General features: G+C 44.3%; 1 protein-coding gene across 3 annotated transcripts in view; it reads left to right on the forward strand.

Annotated features, from left to right (window-relative positions):
• LOC144756098 (vitellogenin-A2-like) overlaps nt 1–27,452 on the forward strand; it is a 607,161-nt gene that overhangs the window by 148,401 nt on the left and 431,308 nt on the right. For all 3 annotated transcript variants that reach the window (XM_078645640.1, XM_078645649.1, XM_078645632.1), the window contains exons 4-7: nt 13,369–13,620; nt 13,735–13,896; nt 13,979–14,127; nt 18,791–18,941. In XM_078645640.1, the coding sequence (XP_078501766.1) occupies nt 13,369–13,620; nt 13,735–13,896; nt 13,979–14,127; nt 18,791–18,941 (714 nt within the window). The remainder of the gene's footprint in view (nt 1–13,368; nt 13,621–13,734; nt 13,897–13,978; nt 14,128–18,790; nt 18,942–27,452) is intronic.

The raw sequence follows: 27,452 nt of genomic DNA on the forward strand, positions 1-27,452 counted from the left end.
CTACGGGTCTGTGCGCGTCACTATACCTGATAGTGTGTTGCCTTGCGCGCACGCGGCCAGGACCCAGGCACGTCAGTGGGGCCAAGGAGACTCTACTCCCTGCTGCATAGCTAACAGTACTAGCTGTGTGTGCATACAAATTGGTGTTATTGGAACCAGCGCGTACCTTGCGACTTGGGCAGAGCCTTTCTTACGCGCACTTGCTCTATCTTGGGTGTAGGTACTAATATTTACATTACGTTTTAGGTGCTAGTTGTAGAGTCATATGTGGCTAGCAATTCTCATTGGGCAGAGTTAGCAATTATCTGCTGACTATGTGATGCACGTTTATTAACACCATTGGTGCTGGCAATTCATTTCTTGTATTAATGATGATGATTTTTTAATGCGTGGTTGCTCCTTATAGAATAGCATACTTTAGCGACCCCTATTGCATGGGGTAAGGCAGAGTCAACAACTATTCTGTGGGGGTACAATGTTATAGTGCGCATGGACTAGTAGGTAAGTCATACATGCATAGCCTAAATACCCATTGCAGCCTGTGTGTAGTCATCGATGGGTAACATACATTGTAACATATGGATAGGTCCTGAATGTATAGCCTAAATAACCCTTGCAGGCTATGCAACACCCTCCACGCTCTCAACAGCGGCCGAGACCACCGCTGCTTCCAGGCCGCCCCGAAACACACCCACGAACCCTTTTCCTGCCCAGCCTGAAACTTCACATGCGACTGAACCTTCAAACCTCCAAGGACCGGACCCAACCACCTCCGCTGCATACTCCTCAACACCCGCTCCGCACGCAAACACGCCATCGAGCTCTGGGACCTGATCGACACCTCCATCCCAGACATGGCCTTCCTGACCGAGACCTGGTGGAACGACTCCTCTGCACCCGACATCGCCATAGCCATCCCAAATGGCTACAAGAGCTCCCGCAGAGACCGCACCAACGGAATTGGAGGAGGCCTAGCCATCGTCCACAAATCCACCCTCCAGGTCTACACCCACGTAGACAACTCCGCCGAACACTTGCACTTCGGGATCCACACCGACCCCAACACCACCCTCAGAGGAACACACATCTACAGGCCTCCCAGCCCCCGGGCTCTATTCAGCAACTCCATCGCCGACCACGCCAGCTCCCACGCACTCACCTCCACGGACTACATCATCCTCGGGGACCTGAACTTCCACCTCGAGAACAACAACGACGCCAACTCCACCACCCTGATCGACAACCTCTCCAAACTCGGCCTCCAACAACTCGTCACCGAACTCACCCACGCTGCCGGACACACGCTTGACCCCGTCTTCTCCACAAGCACCCACGTAGCCTTCAACCACACCGCCGAACTCCACTGGACTGACCACCGCTGCATCCACTTCACCTTCAAGAAACCCACCACATACCACCACACCCAACAGCTACCCCGCCACTGCTGGAGCAAAGTCACCGAAAATCAGCTGACCTCCACCCTCGCCCAGAACACGCCCACTGACCCTGACACCGCCACCCGCAATTTGAGACAGTGGATTGATGACTGCTCCGCTCAACATGTTCAGGCACTATACAGTATCTCTGTTCCCTTAGAAGATCCTATTTATGTAAGATCTCAAACTGAAAAACGGGGAAGCAGTTATCCAATAGATATTTATTTTGAATTAGAAGAGGTTCAAAAAGCTTTAAAGGAAAGTTCAGCGGCCAAAGCCCCTGGACCTGACAAAATTCCAGTTGATGTTTTTAAAAATGTTCCTGATCTCTGGGCACCAATTCTCACAAATGTACTTAATGCCTCTAATATAATTGGCTTTATTAAGACCTGGCAAGAGGCAGTCCTTGTCCCCATGTACAAAAAAGGGGATATAAATGATCCTGCCTGCTATAGGCCTATTTCGCTTTTAGATGGCTAAATGAAAATGGCAGGTAGGATCATTCTTTCCCGGATACAAGAATGGCTCGACGAAAACGATATTCTTTCCACACTACAATATGGATTTACCCGGGGAAAGGGTACGATAGAACAGGGTCTAAATCTTGCCCTTATTATGTCCAAATATATACACACAAAAAAACAATCTGTACGTAACTTATGCAGACCTTAGTTCTGCATTTGATTGCGTAAGGCATGATATTTTGTGGCATACTTTAGAGGATATTGGGCTAGACAACAGGATCCTTATTTTTATTAAAGAACTTTATTTTGGGGCAGGTGCTCGTGTGAGATTTGGTAAAAAAGGAGAATGTTCCAATTTCTTTCCTATACATAGAGGAGTAAGACAGGGGTGCATTCTTGCACCCCTGCTGTTTAATTTGTACATAAATGATGTGGGTACTTTACTGGATAAACATTATAATGATTACCCAGTAATCAAGGGGAAATCCATACCCATACTCCTCTATGCTGACGATGCGGCAATTCTATCACAGACTAAGAGGGGCTTACAAAAAGCGGTAGACACATTCTCACAATACATGAGTAAAAGGGGGCTCCACATAAACGTCTCTAAGACCTTCACAATGTCTTGTGGCCCAAGGAAAGCCAGAGCACCCTGCAATATAATTTCAGAAAATAGACGCATTGATTTAGCAGATATATTTTGTTACTTAGGTGTCCACTTTGACAGGCGTGGCAATTGGAAACCTGCAGTCAAAGCGAGAGCCTTAGCATTCTCTAAAGCAACAGGAGCACTTTTAAATTTTGCAAAAAAGATAGGATCAAGGCCACCCAGGGAGCTCCTCCAAATTTATAAGTCAAAATGCGTCTCCATAGGCACTTACGGTGCAGGCCTATGGGGGTCGCAGTCTTTGGAAACTATTCAACGAATAGAGAACAAATTCTTACGATATCTATTGGCAACGCCTAATAGCATATCAACATACGTGATCCATGCTGAGCTTGCCATACAACATATCTCAGATATCATTAAGGTGGCACCAATTTTATTATGGCATAACATCTGGACTAACCCCGTCAAAACACTGAATAGAACTGTAATAGAGGATTGTTTGTTGTGCAATGGGGTAAAAAACATCAAATGGCTTACCTATATAAAGAACTCTCTCTCTGATATTGGTCACCCGGAATATTTCTCTAGCCCAGCCACCATGGACTCTGTTTCCAGATCCAGTTGAAAAAAACTTTGTTGAACATTTTGAATCGAATCAATGGAAAAGAGAGAGGTCCAAGTTATCAGTCATAAATCACGACGAAGTTACACTGCATAGAAACATTCAGCTATACCTTGATGTCGACCAACCCTTCTTTTACCGCAGATTACTAACATCTTTTCGCCTCCAAACCTTTTTTAGATCAATAACTCTTCCAAGGTGTAATGATTGGTCCAAGGATAAACTTATCTGTCCCTGTGATGAGATATCAATTCAATCTAATATCCATTATACTCTATATTGCACTTTATACTCATACCCAAGGCGACAAATATTAAGACCTCTTTTGTTATCATGGGGAATAAGAAAGTCCAGAGAAGCTTATAACAAACTACGGACTTTGGAAGATCATTATACGATTAATACCGTAATGATCTATCTAAGAGCAACAATGAGATTAAGACGGACCATTATTTTCGAGTAATTTTTGCTGCCTTGATGAATTAACCCTAGTACTTGTTACTTTTAATCTTTGTGCCCCTGTTGAAAGCTCATATTTATATGGATCTTAAAAATCTGGTTTTTATTCCTTAACTTATAATTGTAACCATAATGTACTCCAATAATTGTGATTGTTTTGTATGCTTTTATGATCTGTTTTTACATTTCGAATAAAGCTTTTTGAACTTGACTGCTCTGCTCAAGAAGCCCTCTAACAACCAGTCCAGCAAGAAAGCCGCCTGGTTCACCGAAGAGCTCCTGAACCTCTAAACGCACATGCCGAAAACTGGAGAAGAAATGGTCACACAACGGACAACCACGCAGCCCACAAGGACGCCACCCGCAGACATCACCAACTCATCAGAACAGCCAAGAGATACTCCTTCCAAGCCCGCCTGGACAACAACGCACACAACAGCAGAGAACTCTTCAGCATAGTAAAGGAACTTTCCAACCCCAGCGCCAACACCAACGACATCCCGCCCTCGCAAGATCTGTGCGACTCACTAGCCACCTTCTTCCATCGCAAGATCGCTGACATCCACGACAGCTTCAACACCTCAACCACCCCGATGACGGCAGACCCCATCCCGATCGCCACCTGCACCAACCAGCTGACCTCCTGGTCCCACGTGAACGATGAAGAAACACGCAAAGTCATAAACTCCATTCACTCAGGATCACCATCAGACCCCTGCCCACACCACATATTCAACAAAGCAGACACGACCATCGCACCCCAACTACGGAAGATCATCAACATCTCCTTCGACGCAGCGACGTTCCCGGAAAGCTGTAAGCACGCTGATATCAACGTCCTCCTCAAGAAGCCCAAGGCGGACCCCAAGGACCTCAAGAAATTCCGGCCCATCTCTCTGCTACCGTTCCCGGCTAAGGTCATCAAGAAAATCGCCAACATACAACTGACCCGCCACCTCGAGGACAACATCTTAGACCCATCCCAGTCCGGATTCAGACAAAACCACAGCACCGAGACAGCACTCATCGCCGCCACAGATGACATCAGGCTCCAACTCGACAACAGTGACATTTCAGCCCTCATCCTCCTGGACCTGTCAGCCGCCTTCGACATGGTCTGCCACTGCACACTTAGGACACGCCTCCAAGAAGCTGGAATCCAGGAGAAGGCCCTGGACTGGACCACATCCTTCCTCTCTGGCAGAACCCAGAGACTCTGCCTGCCACCCTTCCGATCCGAAGCCACCAACATCATCTACGGCGTACCCCAGGGCTCATTTCTCAGCCCGACCCTTTTCAACATCTACATGGCACCCCTCCCACAAGTGGCCCACCAACATGACCTGAACATCATCTCCTACGCCGACGACACCCAGCTCATCCTCTCCCTCACCAAAGACCCACACACTTCCAAAACCAACCTCCACGAGGGAATTAAGGCCGTCGCTGAGTGGATGAGGAGCAGCCGCCTGAAACTGAACTCGGACAAGACAGAGGTCCTCATCCTTGGCCCCACCCCCTCCGCCTGGGACGATTTCTGGTGGCCAACCACACTGGGAACAGCACCCACACCCACCGACCACGCACGCAATGTAGGATTCATCCTCGACTCCTCCCTCTCCATGTCGAAGCAGGACAACTCCATCTCCTCCTGCTACAACAACCTCTGCATGCTTCGCAGGATCTACAAGTGGATCCCGACCGAAACCAGAATAACGGTGACCCAGGTCCTCATCAGCAGCAGGCTGGACTACGGCAACACACTCTACGCAGGAATCTCGGCCAAACACCTACGACGGCTACAACGCATCCAAAACGCCTCCGCCCGCCTGATCATCAACATCTCGCGGCGCAGCCACATCACCCCCTACCTAAGAGACCTGCACTGGCTACCCGTCAACAAGAGGATCACCTTCAAGCTCCTCACCCACGCACACAAAGCACTCCACAACACCGGACCAGCCTACCTGAACAGCAGACTCAACTTCCACCCTCCCGCCAGCTTTGCTCCACAAGCCTCGACCTTGCCGCCGCCCCGTGCATCCAACGAATGACCTCCGGCGGCAAATCCTTCTCCTTCCTTGCCGCCAAGACCTGGAACACCCTCCCCACCCATCTACGGCAGACCCAAGACCTGCTCGCCTTCAGAAGACTCCTCAAGACCTGGCTCTTCGAGCAGTAGCTTCACCCCCTCCCCTCAGCGCCTTGAGACCCTCATAGGTATGTAGTGCGCTTTACAAGTTAGCTAGTGATAAGAAACCACTAACAAGGATTACATATGTCATTACATTCAGCACAGTAAGCAACAAGCTGACGAAACTAGTGAGAAAACACTGATCAGTACAGGAACCACTAGAACTAACTACAGGAACTCCCCTTTTTTCCTTTAAAAGAGGGTGCAACCTTAAAGATCACTTAGTCAGAGCGTCCACACCAGCTAGAAAAAATAACACTTTTCAGGCGTGTTTCAATCCGCCCGCAATTCTTAGAGACTACAAATGTAACCACTGCATGACATGCACTTCCACAAAAAATACCAACGTTTTTGAGTACGATAACTGTAAGCATGTTCTAAAGTCATTGAATGCCCATGCCAACTACGCTATATCGGTGAGACAACACAGGAGATCAAGACCCGGATCTCACAACACAGAAACCGAATCCGCTGCAAAGTGCTCACGGCACCGCTGGTGGAACATTTTCTGACACTGGGACATTCTGAAACGGACTTCACTTGGCAGGTGATAGACAGTCTGGTACTCAACAATTGCAAGACCATTGAAAAGGGACTAAACACTCTTGATGAGTAGAAGACCTATGTTTGATACCATTGGCATGTATGCACTCCTGGACTTTGTCAAAATGCCCCATGCATATGATCATTCTGTTGAGCTTCGCCATGCCTACATGTGTTTTCCATGTAAAGACTGCACATAGCCTGCAAGGGTTATTTAGGCTATGCATTCATGACTTATCCATATGTTACAATGTATGTTACCTGTGTAATGACTACACATAGCTTGCAAGGGGTCTTTAGGCTATGCATTTATGACTTACCTACTAGTTCATGCGCACTATAACATTGTACCCCCACAGAATAGTTGTTGACTCTGTCTTACCCCATGCAATAGGGGTTACGTTGAACCCGTAGTGGAATTTATGTAGAATAGCACTAAAGTATTCTATTCTATAAGGAGCAACTACGCGTTAAAAAATGACTTCTTTTAATTATGTGCTCTGTAATCATCAGCCCTAATACTAGACATTAATTGCCAGAACCAATGGTGTTAATAAACGTGCATCACATAGTCAGCAGATAATTGCTAACTGCCCAATGAGAATTGCTAGGCACATATGACTCTACAACTAGCACTTAAAACGTAATGTAAATATTAGTTCCTACACCCAAGATAGAGCAAGTACGCGTAAGAAAGGCTCTGCCCAAACCGCAAGGTACGCTCTGGTACCAATAACACCAATTTGTATGCACACACAACTAGCACTGTTAGGTATGTGCCAGGGAGTTAGAGTCTCCTTGGCCCCACTGACGTGCCTGTACCTGGGCTCGTGCCCACAAGGCAACACACTATTGGGTATAATGACGCGCACAGACCCATAGTGCATGCGCACAGACTGACATGTCCCCGGAAGAAGTTATCTTCGCGGCCAGCCCCTCCAGTTTTCCAACGCAGTGACAGCGTCTGGAGAGTTCACAGCACGGACAAGGAAGGCCATTGCTGTCATTGATTATGAGGATTAAGTAAATGCCCGCCTCTTAGAATCGGCCCCTTGCACTTAATATGCATTACTGTAGATTGAGATCATCCGGATCCCTTACTCCCGTCGGTTCTCTCTACAGATCACGACCCGAGGCGCATTTCAACAATTGAACTGGTAATTATTTTAGTGCCTCATATGTATATAATTTTATCACACAGTTTAGCTTCCGCATGGCACCACAAACTGTCAGCTGAAACGATAGCGGCCCCCTCAGCACGGTTTTAACAATTGAAAGTTTAGTACCCTTCCAAACAGTCAATAATGCTTTATGCTTGCTCGTAAGAATCTACTGAAAATGACTGACTACGGTCTAAATTAATGTATACTCGCTTCAGTTCATACCTAATTAAGCATGGTGGTAATCTTCCAGTATCCCCACAAATTTGGACACTTATTATGCCCTGTTTGCTTGCTTTTAGGACCTGATTTAGAAGACTGACCCAGTTTGCTATCCCAATTATCCCTTCAACTCTGACCCAAGTAAGAATGATCCAATTGTGTTTGTATAATCATACATTCCCCTAACCAGAACCAAGTGTGGGCATTGATTTATTACTCTCTCCTAGAGCTAGCACACACAAGCACCTGGAACGCATTAATTAAAATTGTGAAGGATCTCTTCTGCAAAGTAACCACAAAGTAAGAGACTGAATTATACCATCAATTACAATATAGACTTTTTTAGCCATAGCTAAGCGGGCTGGACCACCCCTTTCCCCTTGCTCATCCCAGATCCTTTCCAACTTCAAGTGAAGCAATCACCACCCCCTGAAACCAACTGAGAGTTCTACGGACACTCCCCCTGTACAATATCCCCACAAATGTGGACACTTATTATGCCCTGTTTGCTTGCTTTTAGGACCCGATTTAGAAGACACTCCCCCTGTGCATTTACCTGATTTTATAAAATAGTAAGTGGAGTTGCGCAATGCGGCGCCTAGTGCGATGTTCACATTATAAATGATTGATGCCCCCGCATGTCGCAACTGCTTTTCTCTGGTTTCCGAACACTTGGGACTAATTAGTATTTAGCATTTATGAGTCAAAATACAGTATGCATGTCAACTGTTATTACCCTGACACTGGGAGCACAGAAGCACTGTATTAACCAAACATCCAGTAGGGCGCAGTGCTAATCTAAGCTTACCTTTACTCTAGTTTCAGACTGCTCACCCTGTCCTGATGATGATCTTGACTCAATAAAGATCGAAACGTTGTCGACCCCCAATGAAAATCCCCTCATTGTATATATTTCTTTGGGGAATTCTTTTTGTTGTCCATGTGATATTTTGTGTATTTTTCACTCTCACTCAGTCACGTTACACACCTTGTCACTTATATGAGCACCTGAACGTATTTTCATAATTTGATTCTGCTAATTGTAATTAAAACTACACATGCTGCCCTACTTACTCTGCTCCCTTTTGATTTAGTTTCTAGACAAAATAACTCCTTGCTTGTCTTTGGATCTAATTAGGCCACCCCTGAACCATTGTCTTTCTTACATGTACTACAATCCCTGGTTCGCTTAACTGGGTACCCTTGTTTTCCATAACCAGCTACAGCTCCCAGCATGCACTTGGTGGAGTAAGTACAGCAGCAGGAACGGATACTGCTCATGTGAGCGCCGGAATTGCTCAGCAAATGGGGAGCCGTGTAGCAGCTGGTGACTCCAAAATTAACCGTGTCCAAAGCTCCCTCTGGTCCCCAATGCCCGAGCCCTAAGAGTCAGCACAAACCTGGCCGTAAAGAGGGAGGGAATCAACAGCGGCCCCTTGCCCGTTCTGTTCCCGAGGCGGTCCTGGTTTTTGCCAACAAGACCCAGGACGCTTGCAGAGCAGGTCCTTGTATCGCGCTCCTGGCAGACACGAAAATTATCACCAAACGACCACTATTATATATAAAAGAAAGATTGCAGTGTTGCTGGCGTGTTTCCAAACCGCTGGTGGTGCACAGTGCTTAGTGCCATCACTGGCACTACAATATCAAAATATATCCCTCTGCCCATTTATGAGAAAAAGAGAATGTCATGGAAGAAAAATAGCCTATTTAATGGATCAGAGCTCCCATGCTTGAGGACACATCAGAGTCGCGTTTCGGCAGTTGCAACTGCCTTTTTCAATCTGACTTACGCCATATGGGTGCTTCATATAAATTAAACATTTGTAAAAGTAGAGAATGTACTACCTGCATGCAGCCATATGAATCAATACTCCAACGTGAAACACAAGGAGATGTAAAGTATCACCCATCTGAAAAATAAATTGACAGTTTTTCAGCAATATTTAAAATGTAACCCTAGTGATTCTACCTATACTTTGAAGATATAGTGGTTCTCTATAATCTGGCTTCAATATTTGTGTAGGTCAACAATAAAAATGACATCATAGATGTGGGATAATAAGTAGCATTTTTGATTATACTGTATTTGGAGGGTGGGATGTATAACATAATCAAAGATATTACTTACTTAAATGCCTCAATTATATAGAATGCAGAAAATGCATTCTGAATTTGAACTTTTAAAGGGAGAGGGCTCCAGCTAAAGGGAGGCATTTAATCTGCTGAGTCCTAGCATCTAAAATATTACACAGGTGCCTATACTTACATAAACATATTGTATTGTATTGTAATTGCATTTATTTAGCGCTTACTACCCCTGACAAGGCGTCAAATTGCTTTTTCGGTGAGTAGCACGTAACCCTGGGCGTAGTGGGGCGTAGTGGGGCTCCGCGGAGCTACGCGGAGAGGGCGAGAAGCTACGCCCACTCCCGCACTCCGCGTAGCCCCACTACGCACCTCCCTCCCGCTCTCCCCTACATACATTATTTAAGGAATTACAGTGATTAAAACAATATTAAAGCACTTACCTTGTCCGGGGCTCGTCCGGGGCTCCCTCTTTGAATAGCGTCCTTTCCTGGATACCAATGCGCATGCGCGGGCTGCCGCGCATGCGCATTTGTTTCAAGGTAAGTGCTTTTGTTTCAAGGTAAGTGCTTTAATATTGTTTTAATCACTGTAATAGCTTAAATAATGTATCTAGGGGAGGGCGGGAGGGAGGCGGGTGGCGGCCGACTCGGCTACGCCCACGGAGTGGGCGTAGTGTTGCCGGCTACGCTGTCTACGCAAAATGCGTAGAAGGCAACACTACGCCTACTCCGTGGGCGTAGCCGAATCGGGCGCCCACCCTTAGTAGCACGCTACTTCTGGACCCATAGAGGATTAGTGTTGAATTAGTATAGTAAAATATGCAAGTACATTTTAAGTGGGGGATAGGTTAATCAGTTATTTGGATTTGGAATGATAGCAGAAGGATAGAGAAGGAAAAAAGGTTTGTATTTATATATCGCTTGATACCCCTGATGGGGTGTTGAAGCACGCTACTCCGGAAGCCCATAAAGGATTAGTGGTGAATTAATATGGTGAAATATGAAAGTAATTTCAGTGGTGGATATTAGTCAGTTATTTGGAGTGAGAAGGAAAGCGGAAGGATAAAAGGGGAAGTACTGTTAGCATTCATATAGCACTTGTTACCCTTGAAAGGCGTTAAAGCGCTTTTCTGGCGAGTAGCACGCCACTCCGGATCCCATAAAGGATTAGTGTTGAATATTAGTATAGTAAAATATGAAGTAATTTGAGTAGTGGATATGTTATTCAGTTATTTGGGTAGAGAAGGGTAGGTGGCGGGATAGAAGAAGGAAAGAGGTTTGTATTTATATAGCGCTTGCTACCCCTGATGGGATTTTGAAGTGTAAGTATTAGTGTTGAATTAGTATGGTGAAACATGAAAGTAATTTTACTGGTGGATATGTTAGTCAGTTATTTGGATTGAGAATGGTTGGGGAGGGGTAGAAAAGGGCAAAGGTTTGCATTTATATAGCGCTTGTAACCCTGATGGGGTGTTGAGATGCTTTATTGGCGAGTAGCACGCTACTCTGGAACCCATAAAGGATTAGTGGTGAATTAGTATAGTTGAATATGGAATTTGAGAAGTGAACATGTTAGTCTGTTAATTTTGATTGAAAAGGATAGTGGAGGGATAAAAGAGTGAAGGATTTTTTTTAAGGACTTAGCAGTAGGAGGAGGCTTTTGGATGAGTAAAAATGAGTTTTGAAAGGGAGGAGTCAGAGGGAAGAGTTTAGAAAGGTTAGTAAAAGAGGTGTCAGATGATGCAAGGAGTGGTAGAGAAGGAGAGAGTCTAGAAAGGGTTATTTTGGGGGTCATAGTAGTGGTATGGGGTTTGGGATAAATGAGAGAGTGGATGTAGAGGATATATTGATAAATGTATAGGATGAGAGATAGGGTAGTGCATTGGAAAGAATAGTAGAAAGAAGTTTGAGATGAGTCAGAAGGTTAGGCTAGAAGGTATATTGAGAGAAATATAGGCTGAGAAATGGGGTAGTGCATTGGAAATGCTAAATTAGGAGAAAGTGATAAATATATAGATCCATAAGTACATTGAAAGTATATAGATACATAAAGGAGGTAAGTAAATGTAGATTAAAGATATTGATAGAGGCACAGGATGAGAAATAGGGTAGTGCATTGGATATGCTTTTTCAGGAGAAAAGTAACAGACACACAGATCCAAGTACATGGAAGGTACGTAGAGTCACAATGGAAGTAAGTACATATAGACCAACGATGATTTCTATTTATTATTATTATTATTATTTCTTTTTTCTCTCAACAACATAATTATTCTCCATGTTTATACAAAGCAATACACAAAGATATGTACGTATCTATAGTTAAAACAAATGCTTTTATACAGAGGGATATGCTGTAAATTTCTGTTTGCTTATGGTGCTTATGTGGCGAAGAGCCAATTCTGGAGTAGTTTTCTGAAGATAAGGTGGTTGTCGGTGGATCTTATGTTGGGGGGTAAAGAGTTCCATAGTTTGGCTGCTTGAATAGAGAAGGATGTGCCACCCATGGGTTTTTTCTTGTGTCTTGGGATTTTGAGGTGAGATGCTCCTTTAGAGTGGAGGTTCCTCTGTTGAATGTGTTTGGTGATTTTATTCCTGATGAAGATCGGTCCCATTCCATGTATTGCTTTGTGGGTGATACAAAGCAGCTTGAACGTGGATCTTCTGGCAACCGGTAACCAATGCAGGACTTTCAAGGCAAGGGAGATGTGGACTTGCAGTTTGATTTGCAAGAGTAGTCTGGCAGCCAAGTTCTGAATCCGTTGTACTCTTTTCATGGTTGTTAAACCTGGCCCGTGGTAGAGTCTATCAGTGTAATCAAGTTTGGAAAGAACAAGGGAGATGATAGCTTGGACCTTGTCTGGAAATCCCAAATGAGGGAAAATTTGTCGCAGCGTTTTTATAGTGACAAAGCTTGATCTTGCTAGTTTGTCCACTTGGGAATTCATCAACAGCTTGGAGTCGATGGTCATTCCGAGGTTTCTCACTTCCTTCCTTTGATACTATAGGCAGTGATCCCAGTTTATTAGGCCATGCGGCAAGCGGGTTGTAATGTTTCCAATCGCCACACGTGAGTATTTCCATTTTGAAGCATTCAATTTGAGATGGCTCCAAGTCATCCACTGATCCACGGCCCTGAGACAGCTGAAAATTTGTGATTTTTCAATTTCTTTGGGGCATTCCAGTTGAAGGAGTATTTGTGTGTCATCTGCATAGTTATAGCATGTGAGCTGAAATTTATTGATCAGTACTGATAATGACTAGATGTTGAGAGTAGATGTTGAAAAGCATGGGCGAGATGATAGAACCTTGAGGGACCCTTGCTTTGGACGAGAAAGGTGGGGCATGGATGACATTAGTTCTGTTTCGAAGGTAGGACGCGATCCAGTCTAGAGCAGTTCCCTCTATGCCGGCTTCATAGAGTCTTTGTTTCAGAATGTCATGGTCAAACGTGTCAAAGTATGTGAATTATCATACATTTAATTTGAAATCGTATTTACGTTATACTTAATAAACATTCATTCATATATAGGCTAAACATTTGTAAATACTACTTTGCTCTTAGATGATATCTCCAGAAATCAAAGAGTACAATGGCATCTGGCCCAAGGATCCATTCACACGCTCCTCAAAGCTGACCCAGGATCTTGCTGCTCAACTCAGCACACCTGTGAAGTATGAATACAACCATGGACAAGTCGGAGCCATTTATGCCCCAGTTGATGTTTCTGAAACTATTCTGAACATCTACAGAGGTATTGTGAACCTGCTGCAGGTCACCATCAAGAACAAGCACATTGTCTATGACTTGCAAGAGGTTGGTGGATCAGTCCAGACAACTAAACTTGTAAAGAATGTATTGTGTTTCCCATGTATTCCATTTACACTGGTTTAAAGTTCATATGTTTACAGTTTTTTTTCATTCCCATAGGAGGGGATCTCTGGTGTCTGTCATACAAGGTATGTGATTCACAACGACAAAAGGTCAGGTCAACTTATTATTGTGAAATCCACTGATCTAAACAACTGCCAGGACAAAGTAGTGCAGAACCTTGGCATGGCCTATGTGGAGATTCATCCTTCTTTGAAAAAGGTAAGGGGTGTCTAGGAGTTTTCTGGAGAGCTCATGTTTGTGCATCTTCACATCTTACAGTTTATATGTTTTGTGAATTTAGAATGTTAAGAATATAAGAGGAGCTACCACATACACATATGAGATGAAGCACACAGACTCCGGTCCTCTTATCACTGAAGTGACAGCAAGACAGGTGTACCAGTTCTCCCCCTTCAATGAACTTTACGGTGCCGCAGTTATGGAGGCAAGGTATGTCTATAGAAAAGTGTGTTAATTATCAAAGTACTTATGACTAATTATAAGGCACTAATGGGCTTGTTCTGAATACCGCTGGAGATGTGATAAATAAACGAGCCTGGGGAAAACCAGTGGCTGATGACAGGTAACAGGGTAGTGAGGCGAGGGTGGGATGGAATTTATATTAAAAAAACGTACCTTACCTTTAAAACTGCCGCCGCATTGCTGCTTCTCTTCTAGGCGACATCCAAACCAGGAATCAGCCAGGCTCCCCAGAGCCAATCACAATGCTTCAGTGCAGCGTTATGATTGGTCTGAGCGCCGGGGTTCTGGGAAATGGGGGCCTTTGCATGTTCCTCACCAGGCTGTGTATTACAGCCTGGTGGGGAACAAGCAAAGTGTACATTACTGTTTGGCCGGGCCAAGACGGCCGGCCAAGCAGTTATAAGCGCTTGGAGTGTGCAAACCACTCCTCCACCTGTGACCCCAGCCCCGCCCTGCCCCAGCCAAGCCCTGTAGCATAGAAAAATAAAATGATAATAACAAGGTTATTATCATTTTATTTCTATTTTTGTTTTACTCTGCGAGCAGTGTGGCAATGCTCCTCCGCCTCAGCGGAGGAGCCGTCTGTGGGGAATACCATTATCTTGCACTGAGATATGTTCTGCTATTGATATTTGTGGGGTGCACTTAAAGCAGAACTTCATAAAAGTAAACAAGAAAACCCAAAAAACCATGGAGCATTAGTTAGGAACCAACAGCTGATTTTATTCATTAAAAAGCAGGGTTTTGAGCTTTTTCCAGGATATGGGAAGACAGAGAGCGAAGCTTAAAGGGACATTTCTACCACTTTTCTACCGCAACAACAGAGAAGGTCCTACCCTTGAATGAAACTGTGTTAGTGCTAGGAACATCAAATAGCCATTGGCCTGATAATTTTAAAGGCTGTTGCATCATATCAAGTCGAAATCTAACAGCCAGGAAATTAGGGGAAAGGCCAGCACCAGAATCTTATTTAGTACTCTTTTTCTAACTGGAAGCCAGTCAAGACCGCTAAGTGAGGGAAAAATATTATCTTGGTGTTTGGTGCCAATTTGAGCAGTTTGATTAGCTTATCTGCTAGACCGAAATAGATGGAGTTTTCTTGGTCAAGGCGTGACTGAATCAACCCCATGACTACAGCAATGTGGAGTCTAGTGGATTTTCCCTAGGTGCTTTCTTTGCCAGAACCAGGAGCTGGCTAGTTTAGGTACCTGGCCAGCAATAGAGAGTTCTGACTCAATGTGGATGTCCAAGCTGTGACAGCCCTTGAGTAAAGAAATAGTTCTGTGTGGTTGTTGAGCGTTGGGTAATGAGAAGCTCGGCCGTGGTTGTGCTTAATTTGAGAAAACTATCGTCCATTCAGTGGTTTACCTTAGTTAAAACTTTAACTAAGGTGTCCTGAGAGTAGCAGGTAAACCATTAATCCATTTGGTTCAATACAACAGAAACATAAATGCAACTCACAGAGTGCAATTAATTGGTACATTGCAGATCAGAACGGGAATGTACTTGCCTCAATAAAATTGTGTCATCTAATGACTCAATTTTATGGGAAGAGGGTGTGGCATTACAGGAAGAGCTGCAGACTTTGGAACTTGGGAACCAACCCGAAACTATCATTGCACACCCCTTGACTTAACAAAAGATAGCTTCTACTTTTCCATCTGACTCCCACTAATCTGGTTCCCTTGGGCACCCCTGGCCACTGGTACCCCTAATTAAAATGTTTTTTCTACATCTGCCACCTACCCCCCTCTAGTTTTTTGTGCTCGGAAGTAATGTGGCTCATCTCTGCTTCTCTCAGGCAATAATTTACAGTACAAAACCAGGAGGGAATGCCATTAGGCGGCGATAACTTTTCCATGGGGAAACATTTCTAGATCTAGCATTTTGCAGAAATAGTTTGTGAATAACCAGTAGTAATAATGTAAACATTTGTCTGCATATATTTGAAAACCGTTCATGGTAAATCTGTTAAAATGTGCTCTTACTACATTACTCTAGTTCTGGGGTAGACCAAAAAGAAGTACAGTCGTCATCTACTGCAGATTTTCGCCACTATTTCAGTACTATTACGTGCTACAGATCCTGATCGTACACGGTAGATCCTTCTTGAGGTTATATCTTAAGCATGATTCCATTATGCGGTTGAGAAAGCGTATTTTATTAACTTCTTGTTATGTAAATAATTCAATTTGTAAACCAGACTGCATCCTCTTTCCGTCTTTGCTTCTGGTGTGTTTTTCAAGCATCAGTAGTGCACTGTTTAGATGCTTAACCAATGTGAGGGCTCTGAAAAAACTGACTCCTGGTTTCATGTTCAGTTTGGTCAGGGCCTCTCATACATGTCTTTTGAGCACTCAGTTGAGTTGGGCGGCTTGATAGGGCTTCGCCTCCAAGGATTCATTGCATGCCAGAAGGTTTCTTCCAGTGTTAGCCGAGTAGCTGGAGTCTGAAATGTTTAGGCAATCGCCCATACTTAGATGATGATACCATGTCCTCCACAACACCGATGTGGTGGTCTAAGCTACGGCTACAATACGCAATGGCAAAACTTGTCGGGATGGTGCATGAAAAAATTAGCAGGTTTGAAAAATATATGAAAGGCTTTGCCACCCGCGTGTAGGTCCAGTATAAATGTCAGATATGTTGCAGGATCAATGTAAGTCAGTCGAGTCCATCTTCTAGAGCTTCAGATTTCGGTTGAGCTAATAGCCCATGTGCCTCGAAATTATGATCTCTAGGCTGTTTGTTCAAGTGTTTATCATTGACTACCTATCAATGATAGTTACTGTTTTTAGGTTATTTCCAGCCTGAAAATGTACCATGTCATCTGTGTGTATTTTGGTATTATGTGGTGGAATATTTAATTTCTACACCAACAAACCAAAATAAAGTTCGAGTGCTTCAGTGCATTTGGCTGTTATTGGTGTATGGATGCATTAGGCGTGTGCTGGCTCCGACAAGAGAACATTCATCTTAAGTAGATATTCAAGAGAACAAGGGAATGGGAGAGAACCATGTGGGTACACCAATGATAAATGCCAGAATGCTTGAACAGTTGAGCAAGGAAGGCGGGGATCTTGCTCTTGGCAGTTTCTGAACAGTTTCAGTTTATCACCTAAGTTAGTTTGCCATTTAAAGGGCCCATCCGGTGGATGTTGTCACAATAGATCTCAAAATCCAAGCATAGATTATCAATAACTACAACATTCTTAAACGCTGAAAGTGGGTGACAGTTAGACATGTAGATCTGGGCATCACCCCTTTAGACATGGTACTGAACTATGTGTTTATGCCACTGAATGGTCAAACAATTTAAGACTTTGATTAGCTTCAGAGCCAAATTAGAGGAAGATATATTGTTGCACCAGGACACAATAGGGCAAACATATCAGGAAACCATATGTAACATATATGTAACACATATATAAAACATGACTGAAAGACCGGTTTGAAACTATGAAATCATGGTCTTTGAGTAATCCATTTCAGGAAAAGGGCAATCTGATTTTAAACTATTTTTGTTTCTTGGTAAGTCAGTGAGGCGAACGTTCGCGACTGAAACAGGGAATGGTCTGCAAGTCATGATTAGGGAAGCCAGCAAGGCTGACTTCGCTGGTAAACATACAATAGAATGGCACAGCGCGGTGCCACAAGAAATTTTGCAGCGCTGCGCCATTTTAAAAATGCAGGAATGTGCCTTATTTACAATAATGCGGTGCATTCCTGTACTTACCCATGCACAGGCATTGAAAAAGCAGCCTAGCACCAACCCAGGCACCCTTGGCCCATGTTGCAAGGGTGCCTGCGTTGCGGGGATGACTGATTTTGTGCAGGAAGGGACATCTCTCTACACAAAATCAGTCAATGGATGCCATTTCCTCCTAGAAAGAGGAAAAAACGAGGTGAGATAAGGATATTTCTCCTCATTGCTCCTCCCTATATGGGGCCTTATTTATGAAGGCCTTGCGCCGCCGATGCGCCACTTTTAAAATGAGAAAAAGTGACGCACCGGCGGCGCAAGGCCTTCATAAATAAGGCCCATGGGGTGGCATTAGAATCTGAGGCATTCCCAGGTTTACGATTCCTCATAACTCTGGGAATGCTTCAGATTCCATAAGTGTTGTTTGCGAACACCCACAACGACACCCATGGAACCCTCCTTTCACGCAGTATTTTGCATGAAAGGGGCACATATTTACAAGTCCATGAAAAGCCATGTAAAGTGGTTTTGCATGGCCCTGTAAATATGCTGTGGCACATTGAACCACCCATCAGAAAAGTGACGCTCTGGTGGCATAAAAATGCTGCTAGGGCCTTGTAAATGAGGCCATAAGTACCATGGATTGGGAAAAAGTAACAGCTATTGGGGTTTATTTATATGCCCCATCTGCTGCCAGTGTGTCACTTTTTCCCATATAAAAAATGCCGCCCCGGGGGTGCACGGGACTTGTAAATAGGCCTTGTTGTTTATAGCACATCGTATATAATGGACAATGCGTTGCATTACTGCTCTTTATAACACAAAAACATCAAAATCTTCAAATCTTGGTATCCTGAAATAGAATTTATTAATGTTAAATGCCTGTTTTATGTTTGCATGTTGTTTCTGCCTTTACATCCTTTTCAGGCAGGTCCTTTCCTGGCTTGAAACTAGAAGTAACCGAGTAAATACACCCCAAACCCACTTACAAAACCGAGGAGGTCTACGTTATAATTTTGCAACAGAATTGCATCAAATCCCAATTCAGTTGGCGAAGACCAGGAGTACCGAGGCACAGGTATAGTGCACAATAGTTTACATACAAAACCAATACAGACGGTGAAAGAAAAGAAATATAGGGTTGTTTTGTTTGAGCCAATGCAATTTTTTCACATTGATTGTGCTGTTTATGGGACCATTATTAAAACCTTAGAGCCAGACGCTGAAGCGAGCCTTAAATGGCCAGGATAGCCTGGTACAGCGAGCTTTAAGGCTATATTAGAATATTGGAATGCTGAGCGCTCCGTTGAAGACAATGGAGTCGCTCCGGCCTTCTAATGGCTGGTAAAACCCGGAACAATGTTTGTCTTTCACAGTAATAGCTTTGAACAAAAGGTCTTACAATCCTGAATTTCAACCCCCTCAGGCTCCAGATTGTCATAATAACCTTATAGCCTGCCTTATATGGGCAATATTGGCCATTAACGGCCTGCTCCCTTATTAATGCTGGAAAGGGCCTTTAATGGGCGGTATAACTCACACTGGCAGGCTATAGGACTATATTGTAGGTGTATCCTTCGCATTTTGGCACAAGGTAAAGTATTTGTCTGAGAGAAAATGCTTTAGAATGCATGTTATATTTAACAACACCAAAAGAAAACTAGCTCAATAAATAAATCATAGAAATACCCAAACCAACTTGTTAATAGAAAAAATTAAATACTTTTAAAAATGACACCAAAATTAATAAAATTCTTAAATGGTCAAAAGAGGTCTGTCTTCTTAAAGAAAATGTAAAAAAACAAAAAAATCACTGGGAGACCTTAAAATCAATGTTATCCTACTGTATGGAAGACTGGGACTTATGTAACATTTTGTTGCAGGAAAAGGCACAGAAAACTATGCTTGGGATCATAGAACATTGGCGTTTAGGGTCACCATACTACCTCAGTACCTATGAGTCCAAGTCCGACTAGCTATAGCTCATCACTTGCCCTCCTAACCTTACCAGAGAAACAAGTGAATTGGCACCCCAGAACACAACACTCTTGATCCTCTCAGGTATTGCGGTAACAGGACACACCCTTTCATTCTCTCACTCGTACTCATCCACAATAAAATAAACACGAGACACGAAGGAAGTTTAGAATATTTATTCAAACGATTATTCTTAAAATGCAGTATTCCTGACACAATTAGGTAACAAATTCATACTAAAAATACTGTTAGCAGGGTCAATAAACAATATATCATAAAAGCCTATCATGCTATAAGACAGAATATCCCAAACCCCCTCCCTTCTACTGAAGCTAGATGATTATATATCAAAGATCTCTAGAATTAGTGGCAGACCCCGTAACTTAGCATACACAGCTGGACGTTCTACACCTCAGCTGACGTGGCAATCTTGTTCCAGAACCCGCGCTCACTGTGTCCACTAAAACTCCTGTGCTCGGTTATATGACAAAACGTGTTTACAAAAACAGCAGCTGCATTCTCGTGTTATGTCTAGGTGATAGTGCCAGACCAGAGAGAATAACAAGGGGCATTGTTGTTTGACCTTTTCTGTTATGTTTAGACTAAAGCCCAGGAAAAAAACAGAACACAAAAAAATATGTAGGTCCTGTGTCAAAGTACAGTGTGGAACAAAATCAAGCAGGTTTACATAACAATGTATGCCAAGGAAAATGCTGCAGACAACATGCACAATTAGGCTAACATAGGGAAACCTACAAAGGGCCATGCAGGAAGCACATGCCAGTTTCAGTTTGATCACAAATGTAGTGGGGATCTCTCGAAGAAATGCTATTCCATGGGATTCTGCCTAGCTCATAGGCCTAGAAAATGTTTAGTGTGCATTTGGAGTAAGTAGCATCCAAGAGTGAAAGAACAGCAAACCACAGAATCAACAGACACACACACATGGGTCTGTGGGATCCACCCAGGAGCTGTGATAGCATAGCCTGTCAACATGGGTAGCATTGGGAACCAGATTGAGAATGCATCACTCAGTGGGTCAGAGGATGGAATGCAATTAGGCCAAAGTGCTAGCCAGCAGATCCAGTTGAGTCATTCATGGAAACATGTGAGGGGGAGACTCTGGCATGGGTTGTGCTCAAGTCCCTTCCCAGGAATTACCCGGGCCAAACATGGAAGTAGCCACAGGAAGGCACCCTGAGAATCTTTGCTATTCATTTGGACGCCTGGGCTGGATGTCTTGGGAGGAGAGGTTAAAATGCAAGGGGAGGGGCAAAACACAAAGACAGGCAGTGTTCTAACCCATCAGTGAACTCTATACCATAGTGCACAACCACTCAATCTTGACAACATTTATTTTAATTTTCAAGGAAGAGCACATGAGGCTTGACCCTCGGTTACACCAAGGGTCAAATACCTTATGTCCAGAACAATCATATTGGGGAAACAGGTGAAAGAGATGAGTTTTCAAACAGAAGACCAAGAAAGGGAGTGGTACATTAAATAACTTCCCAATGAACTCTCTACCCATGCATGTTATAATAAGTTGTATCAATGTCTTTGAAGATGTTAATCATGGGATTGCCTATAAAACACACCTCATCAATTTATGGTCTTTAAGTTTCTGTAATCTGTTCACTCATAAACAACTTTTAATATGTGGTATAAGTTCTTTAAATGGGCTTTTACTGAAGTAGTCCCAGTACTTTCAATTCTCCTTGATCCTATTTTGGGTGCCAAGACCTCTGACTCTCTAAGAAGTGTTAATATGGATATTGATGCGTTTGTTGACACTAGGTGGTGGGCATTTCAAGAGTTTTACAGCTTGCAAGTTAGGATGGTCAATGTTGATCTCTTCTATTTTAGCGACGAGTTGAGCCACTACATAGATGGCAAGACCCCCAGCAGGCCAGCCCAGCAATTGAGTTTTGACTGCCGACTTGCTGAACCCCACGAATGGCAGAAATTCTAGAGCATCTAGGGACCGAGTTTCTTGGAAAATCTCAAAGTGGAAGGATATAATGTAAGGATCTAAGGATCAGCGAAATGACTCTGTCAGTACTTCCGGTGCCTATATGGATCTGGTTGCAGGGCGCCTGGAAGCCAAGTACAATCAGTTGTGGCATGATGAGGTTGACTTTGTGGCTGTTGTGCCTCGTAGAGTCTGTTTGTGCTGATGTCTTGACCACTTATCATTGAGACCGAGTGGCTCCGAGCCCCTTTAAAACTGACATTGGCTCTGTTTGCTCTTTCGATTCAAGCCCCCTAGTTTGATCTTGCTTGCCCCATTTTCCTGGCTGAACTGGGGAAGAGTGGCCTTTCCCAGGGCTGCGATACATAAGAAATTGGGGGTAAGCTCCAACCACCTCACAGGAGATCTGAATACCACATTTTCCAAATGCCTGCTTCTCCGCCCACACCTGCTCCGCCAGAATGCCAGTTGCAGGTAGATGACTGTGGCATCTTCCCTGGTGGGGTTTGAGGAGTTTAAAAGGGTGACTGAGTGGATGTTGGATGATTTGATGTGCGTTAGAGAAGAGTTTTTCTGCCCCATGCATAGTATAGTTCCTCTTGTATTTATCAAATTGACTCCTCGGTTTGTATTTTGGTGTAAAGATAAGGTTGCAGCTTTTTTTAGAGAGACAGACAGCCTTCGATGTTTGCTTTGTAGGCAGCAAGCTAAGATCTATGCAAGATTTCTGTTTTATGGTAACCTGAGGAATGGGTCTTGCATCTTTGCCTGTAGTTGAGAAGGGGCCCTCTGATTAGTATTTAAGCGGTGGTTAGGTACCATTCCTTCTTTATAGATTGTTCAGATGTGGTTTGCAGTCCCCTTTATCACCACAGAAAGTGGTAGTTATTCTAGTTGGATGGGGTGTGTCTGCCAAGTTAGCCTCATTAGTTGTTGAGTGTTTTTTGGCAGATTCCCTCGCTTGTTCTCTGTTCACAATCTAAGTTGGTCAGCAGTTGAAAACTGCCTATGGGTGTGAGACCTATCGTGACTTGAAGTGAGAGTTTGGAATTCTCTGATTTGTTGTTAACTTCTTTGGCAATATTTGGTCCAATGGGCAACACTTCTTCTTCCTGTGGGTCATTGGCCACTTCTTGAGACTTAGTGAGCGACCTGAAGATGGAACAGACTTTTTCAGTCTGTGCTGGTGGAGGACCTTTGATGGGTTTTTTTATTACGGGATTGTCTCAGTCTCTTACATTATCTGTTCATAAGTTGATCTTTTACAAGACCAGAGCTAGAAGCAGGCTTGCTGGACAGAGGCTGAATGGTTGAGCTGGTTTGATGGGAGGTGATCGAACTTGCTGTGGTTAACTGGCAGGTTGTTAGGGATTGTATGCTAGTGTTCCTATGTTGTCCAGCATTATTGTGAGGACTTGAGTGCTGCAGGCCATTAGGGGAGTAATTAGCCAGTTTTTTTAAGAGTGGGGTTTTGAGTGGCTCAAGGATCAGGCTTCATCTGCAGTTTTATGACTGTTAGAACCAAGTCTAGGAAGCCCGGGAGGCATGCCAGCTTGTCAAGGACCGGGCAGCATTATCAGGATGCAACTGGTTGAGCTGCATCTGCTTGGGCACGCTGTACCAGTGAATTTAATCCTCCAATTTTGCAATCATAGTGTTACGGAGATCTACCTGCTGGTCTAGCTTGCTCAACTAGTATGCCAGAGTGGTTACAACAGACTGAAATGAGCGGAGTAGGACATCCCAGGTATCACTTGTCTTACCTTCCTGCTGAAGCATTGATCTTTGAAGGATGTTCAAATGGCAGCTGTGACAGGGGATGTCGGGACTCACTGATAAACGTGAACTTACTGAAAGCCTCTTTGGGCCCAAACATGCCAGAATCTCAACCTGAGATGAAGGAAACGCCTCGTCTAGCAATTCCAAAGAGGGAGATCTTCTTCTTGGCCAAACTAGGACTACCATATTTTTGATCACTGACTTAGCTATGAACCAGGGTGTTTTTGCTGTGTCAGTCTCGTCATTTTTGGATTTGTCTGAGTAAGGAATCAGATTGTCATCGGATAAAGAATAATCTATTCCCTGACGACCTAAAACCCTTCTTTTTGACAGAATAATCATTAGTAACCACGATGCGGGTAGTATGCTCTGTTTTGAAGATGCCTTGGGTCTGTTCTCTTTACCGTTTGGAGCAGGATGCAGAAATGATTTGAAACCCATATTTCCATTGTATTTGAGCTTGATCCATTAGGTTTACCTATTGCCTGGATTGCCCTCTTTTGCCTTTCTTCCAAACTCTTTTTTGCCCAGTCCTCCCAGTGAAAGGAAGTCTTTCTCTTTGGCTCTGCTGGGATTAGAGTCCCAGAACTGCCATGATTGTCTGTCAGCCGTGGGTCAAATATGGTGAGTGATTGTGTCTGTATGGGCGTTTGTAGACCTTGAGCATCTTTATTATGAGAGAACAATGATTCCATTGGATCCTTTAAAAAGGTACATTTGTTCCAGAAATTACCCTGTGGGTTTTAAGGGTGGGCTGCCAGCACTGGAGGTAAGAGATGGATCCCCACAACCTGTTGGGGATGCTTGTCGTGAGCGGCGTAGGCTCTGATGGTTCATTATTATTTGTTGGATTATTGGGGAGCCTCTGCTTGTGCCTCATAGTTGCCGGCGTCACCCTTGCCTTGCCGAGATGCATTGTCACTTTGCGGCCATTGCCAGATGTGATTATCCAGCTGAAGTTAGTTAGCTAGTAGCAAGAGACCGGAGGCCTGTTTGTGGCAGCCAAGGCTGGGGAGTGGGGAAGCACACAGCGCAGATTAAGCCGCACCATGGGCCTAGCCAGGCCACTTCCTCTTGCCGCCGGCTCCATCCTAAGTAAGTGCACACCACATCTCATATGCCTCTGGTCGCAGGTAGTGAGCAGCAGATAACAAAGGGCAGAAGGGAGTAGGCAGCTCTAAAGGCAGCTTAAGGTGACCTCTGTATGTCACAAGTCTGATTAATGTGCTGTCGGATGAATGTGAGAGTGGTGGTCCGGCCGCCCTAAGCTAGTAGGCAAGCAGCAGGCTTTCACGCCAGGATTCATCGCCAAACAGGCACAGCTCCCAGTGTTTCTTGGTATCCGGATTTAATTTGGGCTCAAATTTAGCTCATGCTGGATTGGAGGAGAACCCCCTGCAGAGGCGCAAGGCAGATAGTGTGTTTTGCGGGTCCTCTTTTGGAGCAACCCACACTGGCCTAACTCCAGCTGCTTTCACACATTTAAGAGAAGACCGCAGCACACCTTCCCCCTGTCACTGCCAATTTGCACCAGAGGCTGCTCGCACCAGTCCACATAGTTTGTGCTGGTCTGTGCAGCAGGCCGAGCACCAGTTCTGCTCCAGTCCCCGTTCTGCACCACTGACTGGGAGCGGGAAGAGATGTTCCCTGGAGTGACTAGAGATCCCTATTTACGGCCACAACCCAGGAAAGCCAGGGGGTGGGAGGTGGCCAAGAGCCTGAGGCGGGTGTGGGGGGAAGGAACCAGGAGCCAGGGGCCTCTGAAGAGCCGGTGTGGCAACCGTCACATTAGCGCATTCTGGCGTATCATGTATTGCGTCCTCTCCTCTCTCTGTTTAGCAGGCAGGGTTCTCGCTTCCTGTGAGAACATTTATGCTGATATAAATCTTATGTTCATCCACGAGGGGTCATAATTCAAGCCAAAGTCTTTGGTAGGACCCCTATAGCTCTACGTGAAGGGTGAACAAAATAGTTGCAATAATGCAGCCCTACAGGAGAGATGTGCTTTTCCACATGGATTTCCATTTTCGGTTAGAGATATGAGGCAAACTGGTTCAATACTGAATCCTCAAATCTTTAGGTCTGATTATGAGTTTGCCAGTCTTGGAGCGGGTTTTCACGCCAGCGCCCTGCTGCAAGACCGATAAACTCGACTGCTGCTGGCCTACTAGTTTACAAGTATTTTGTGGTCTGGGGCGGACATTGTGGCAGTCCTGTGGCGGTTCAGTTCAAAGGCTCATATGTGAGCCTTTAAACTGCAGTGCCGAAGGAGCACCAAAGCAAGTTCCTGCATGGCATGAACTTTACAGTCCATGCTGTGCAGGAACTAGGGTGCATGCACACACGGGGACACACCATGTGCCCCCCTGCATGCACCCCCATGCACAGGGGCACCAGGGGGCCCTTTCGGGACCCCTTACTTTCTTGACCACCACACTTGTCATGGCAGGATAACCATCGTGAAAAGTGTGGAGGCCAAGAAAGTCATAATATGCTTGGTGGTGCTGCAGCGGCACCATCATCATATCACTGCCCCAGACCACCATACCAAAGATCAGGAATCGTGGATCCCTGGCGGTTGCAGCGATCCCATGGAGGTCCGGCCGCCAAAGTTGTAATATGGTGATCGGACTGCTGGGGCGCAGTATACACCACACTACTGCGGGTTTGTCTGTCCTATGGGCTGCCAAACTCGTAAATATGCCCTTAATCTGTTCCTCAGAGTTAAGAGGAGAATATTATGAACAGTGGTGTTGAATGTTTCACAGATGCTGATGCGAATTAGGAGACAAGACTTACAATGATGGAAAAGGCATCACTAATGATCATTAGTCATTAATGACCTGAAAAGTGGCCGTTCCTATGATTCTTCGTGGCTAAAGCCAAATTGGTCTCCTAATACTTTGATACCTGACGGAGTTTTTTTTAGTTGGTTAGTGCCGGAATTTTCAATCAGTTTTAAAAGAAGACTGGTGATGGGTCAGTATTTATTTGGATCAATCATGTCACTAGCGGCTGGTTTTAAGAGAGTTTCCACTTGGCTAGTTTTTAAGGAGTCCAGTTCAACGCCTCACTTCAGAGAGACATTCGAGATACTCAGACATATTTCTTCAAGTTATGGGATGTTTTCTTTATCCAAATAGGCAGCAAAGGGTATTTTCTATGTAGGATGATGGTTTAACTCAGTGGGGAGATCCGATTAGATGGAATGAACAGAACTGTGAATCTGTGCATAGAGGTTTGAGAGTAAATCAAAGTTTGCATGGGGGCACAGATTTGGTGATTATTTGAGATTGGCTGTTAAATGATAAGGCATTTACGACTTTGAGAACCATGTAAAGTATTGTCTATATGGTTTTGTTTTTGACTCCTGGCAGCCATCCTATTTAGTGTCAATATTCATGGGATAGTTGAGTGTGTGTTTGGAAATATTACAGAGTATCCCAGAAGCATTTTCTATTGTTGAGAATAAAGGGAGGTGTCACCACCACTAGGCTGGTACCGTAATCTCCAAGGACAAAGACAGAAAGTAATGTTTTGGCTGGGGTTAATGGGGTTTATGGACACATTTTCCAAATACTAAGTACCAGACATTTATCATCTGGTGCTCTGGTGGTTATAATGATTTCTAGACGCATGGTTGAATTGAAGTATACCAGTGCTTAATTTGAGCCCATGGTTTACTGTGCTGGACACCGGCACTTAATTTTCAACACCAGCACCTATAACGTCTGCCACATGGTGGCTCTGGCTGTCTAACTTATTAATTCAAGATACATTAAAAATAACTACTACCTGCACTCAATCCTTTCTTGTTTTAAGGGTCTAGAATAGTTTGAATAGTCACACTTGTAGAGTGTG

Source organism: Lissotriton helveticus, chromosome 1_1, assembly GCF_964261635.1.
Source record: "Lissotriton helveticus chromosome 1_1, aLisHel1.1, whole genome shotgun sequence".
In the NCBI taxonomy this organism is placed as follows: domain Eukaryota; kingdom Metazoa; phylum Chordata; class Amphibia; order Caudata; family Salamandridae; genus Lissotriton; species Lissotriton helveticus.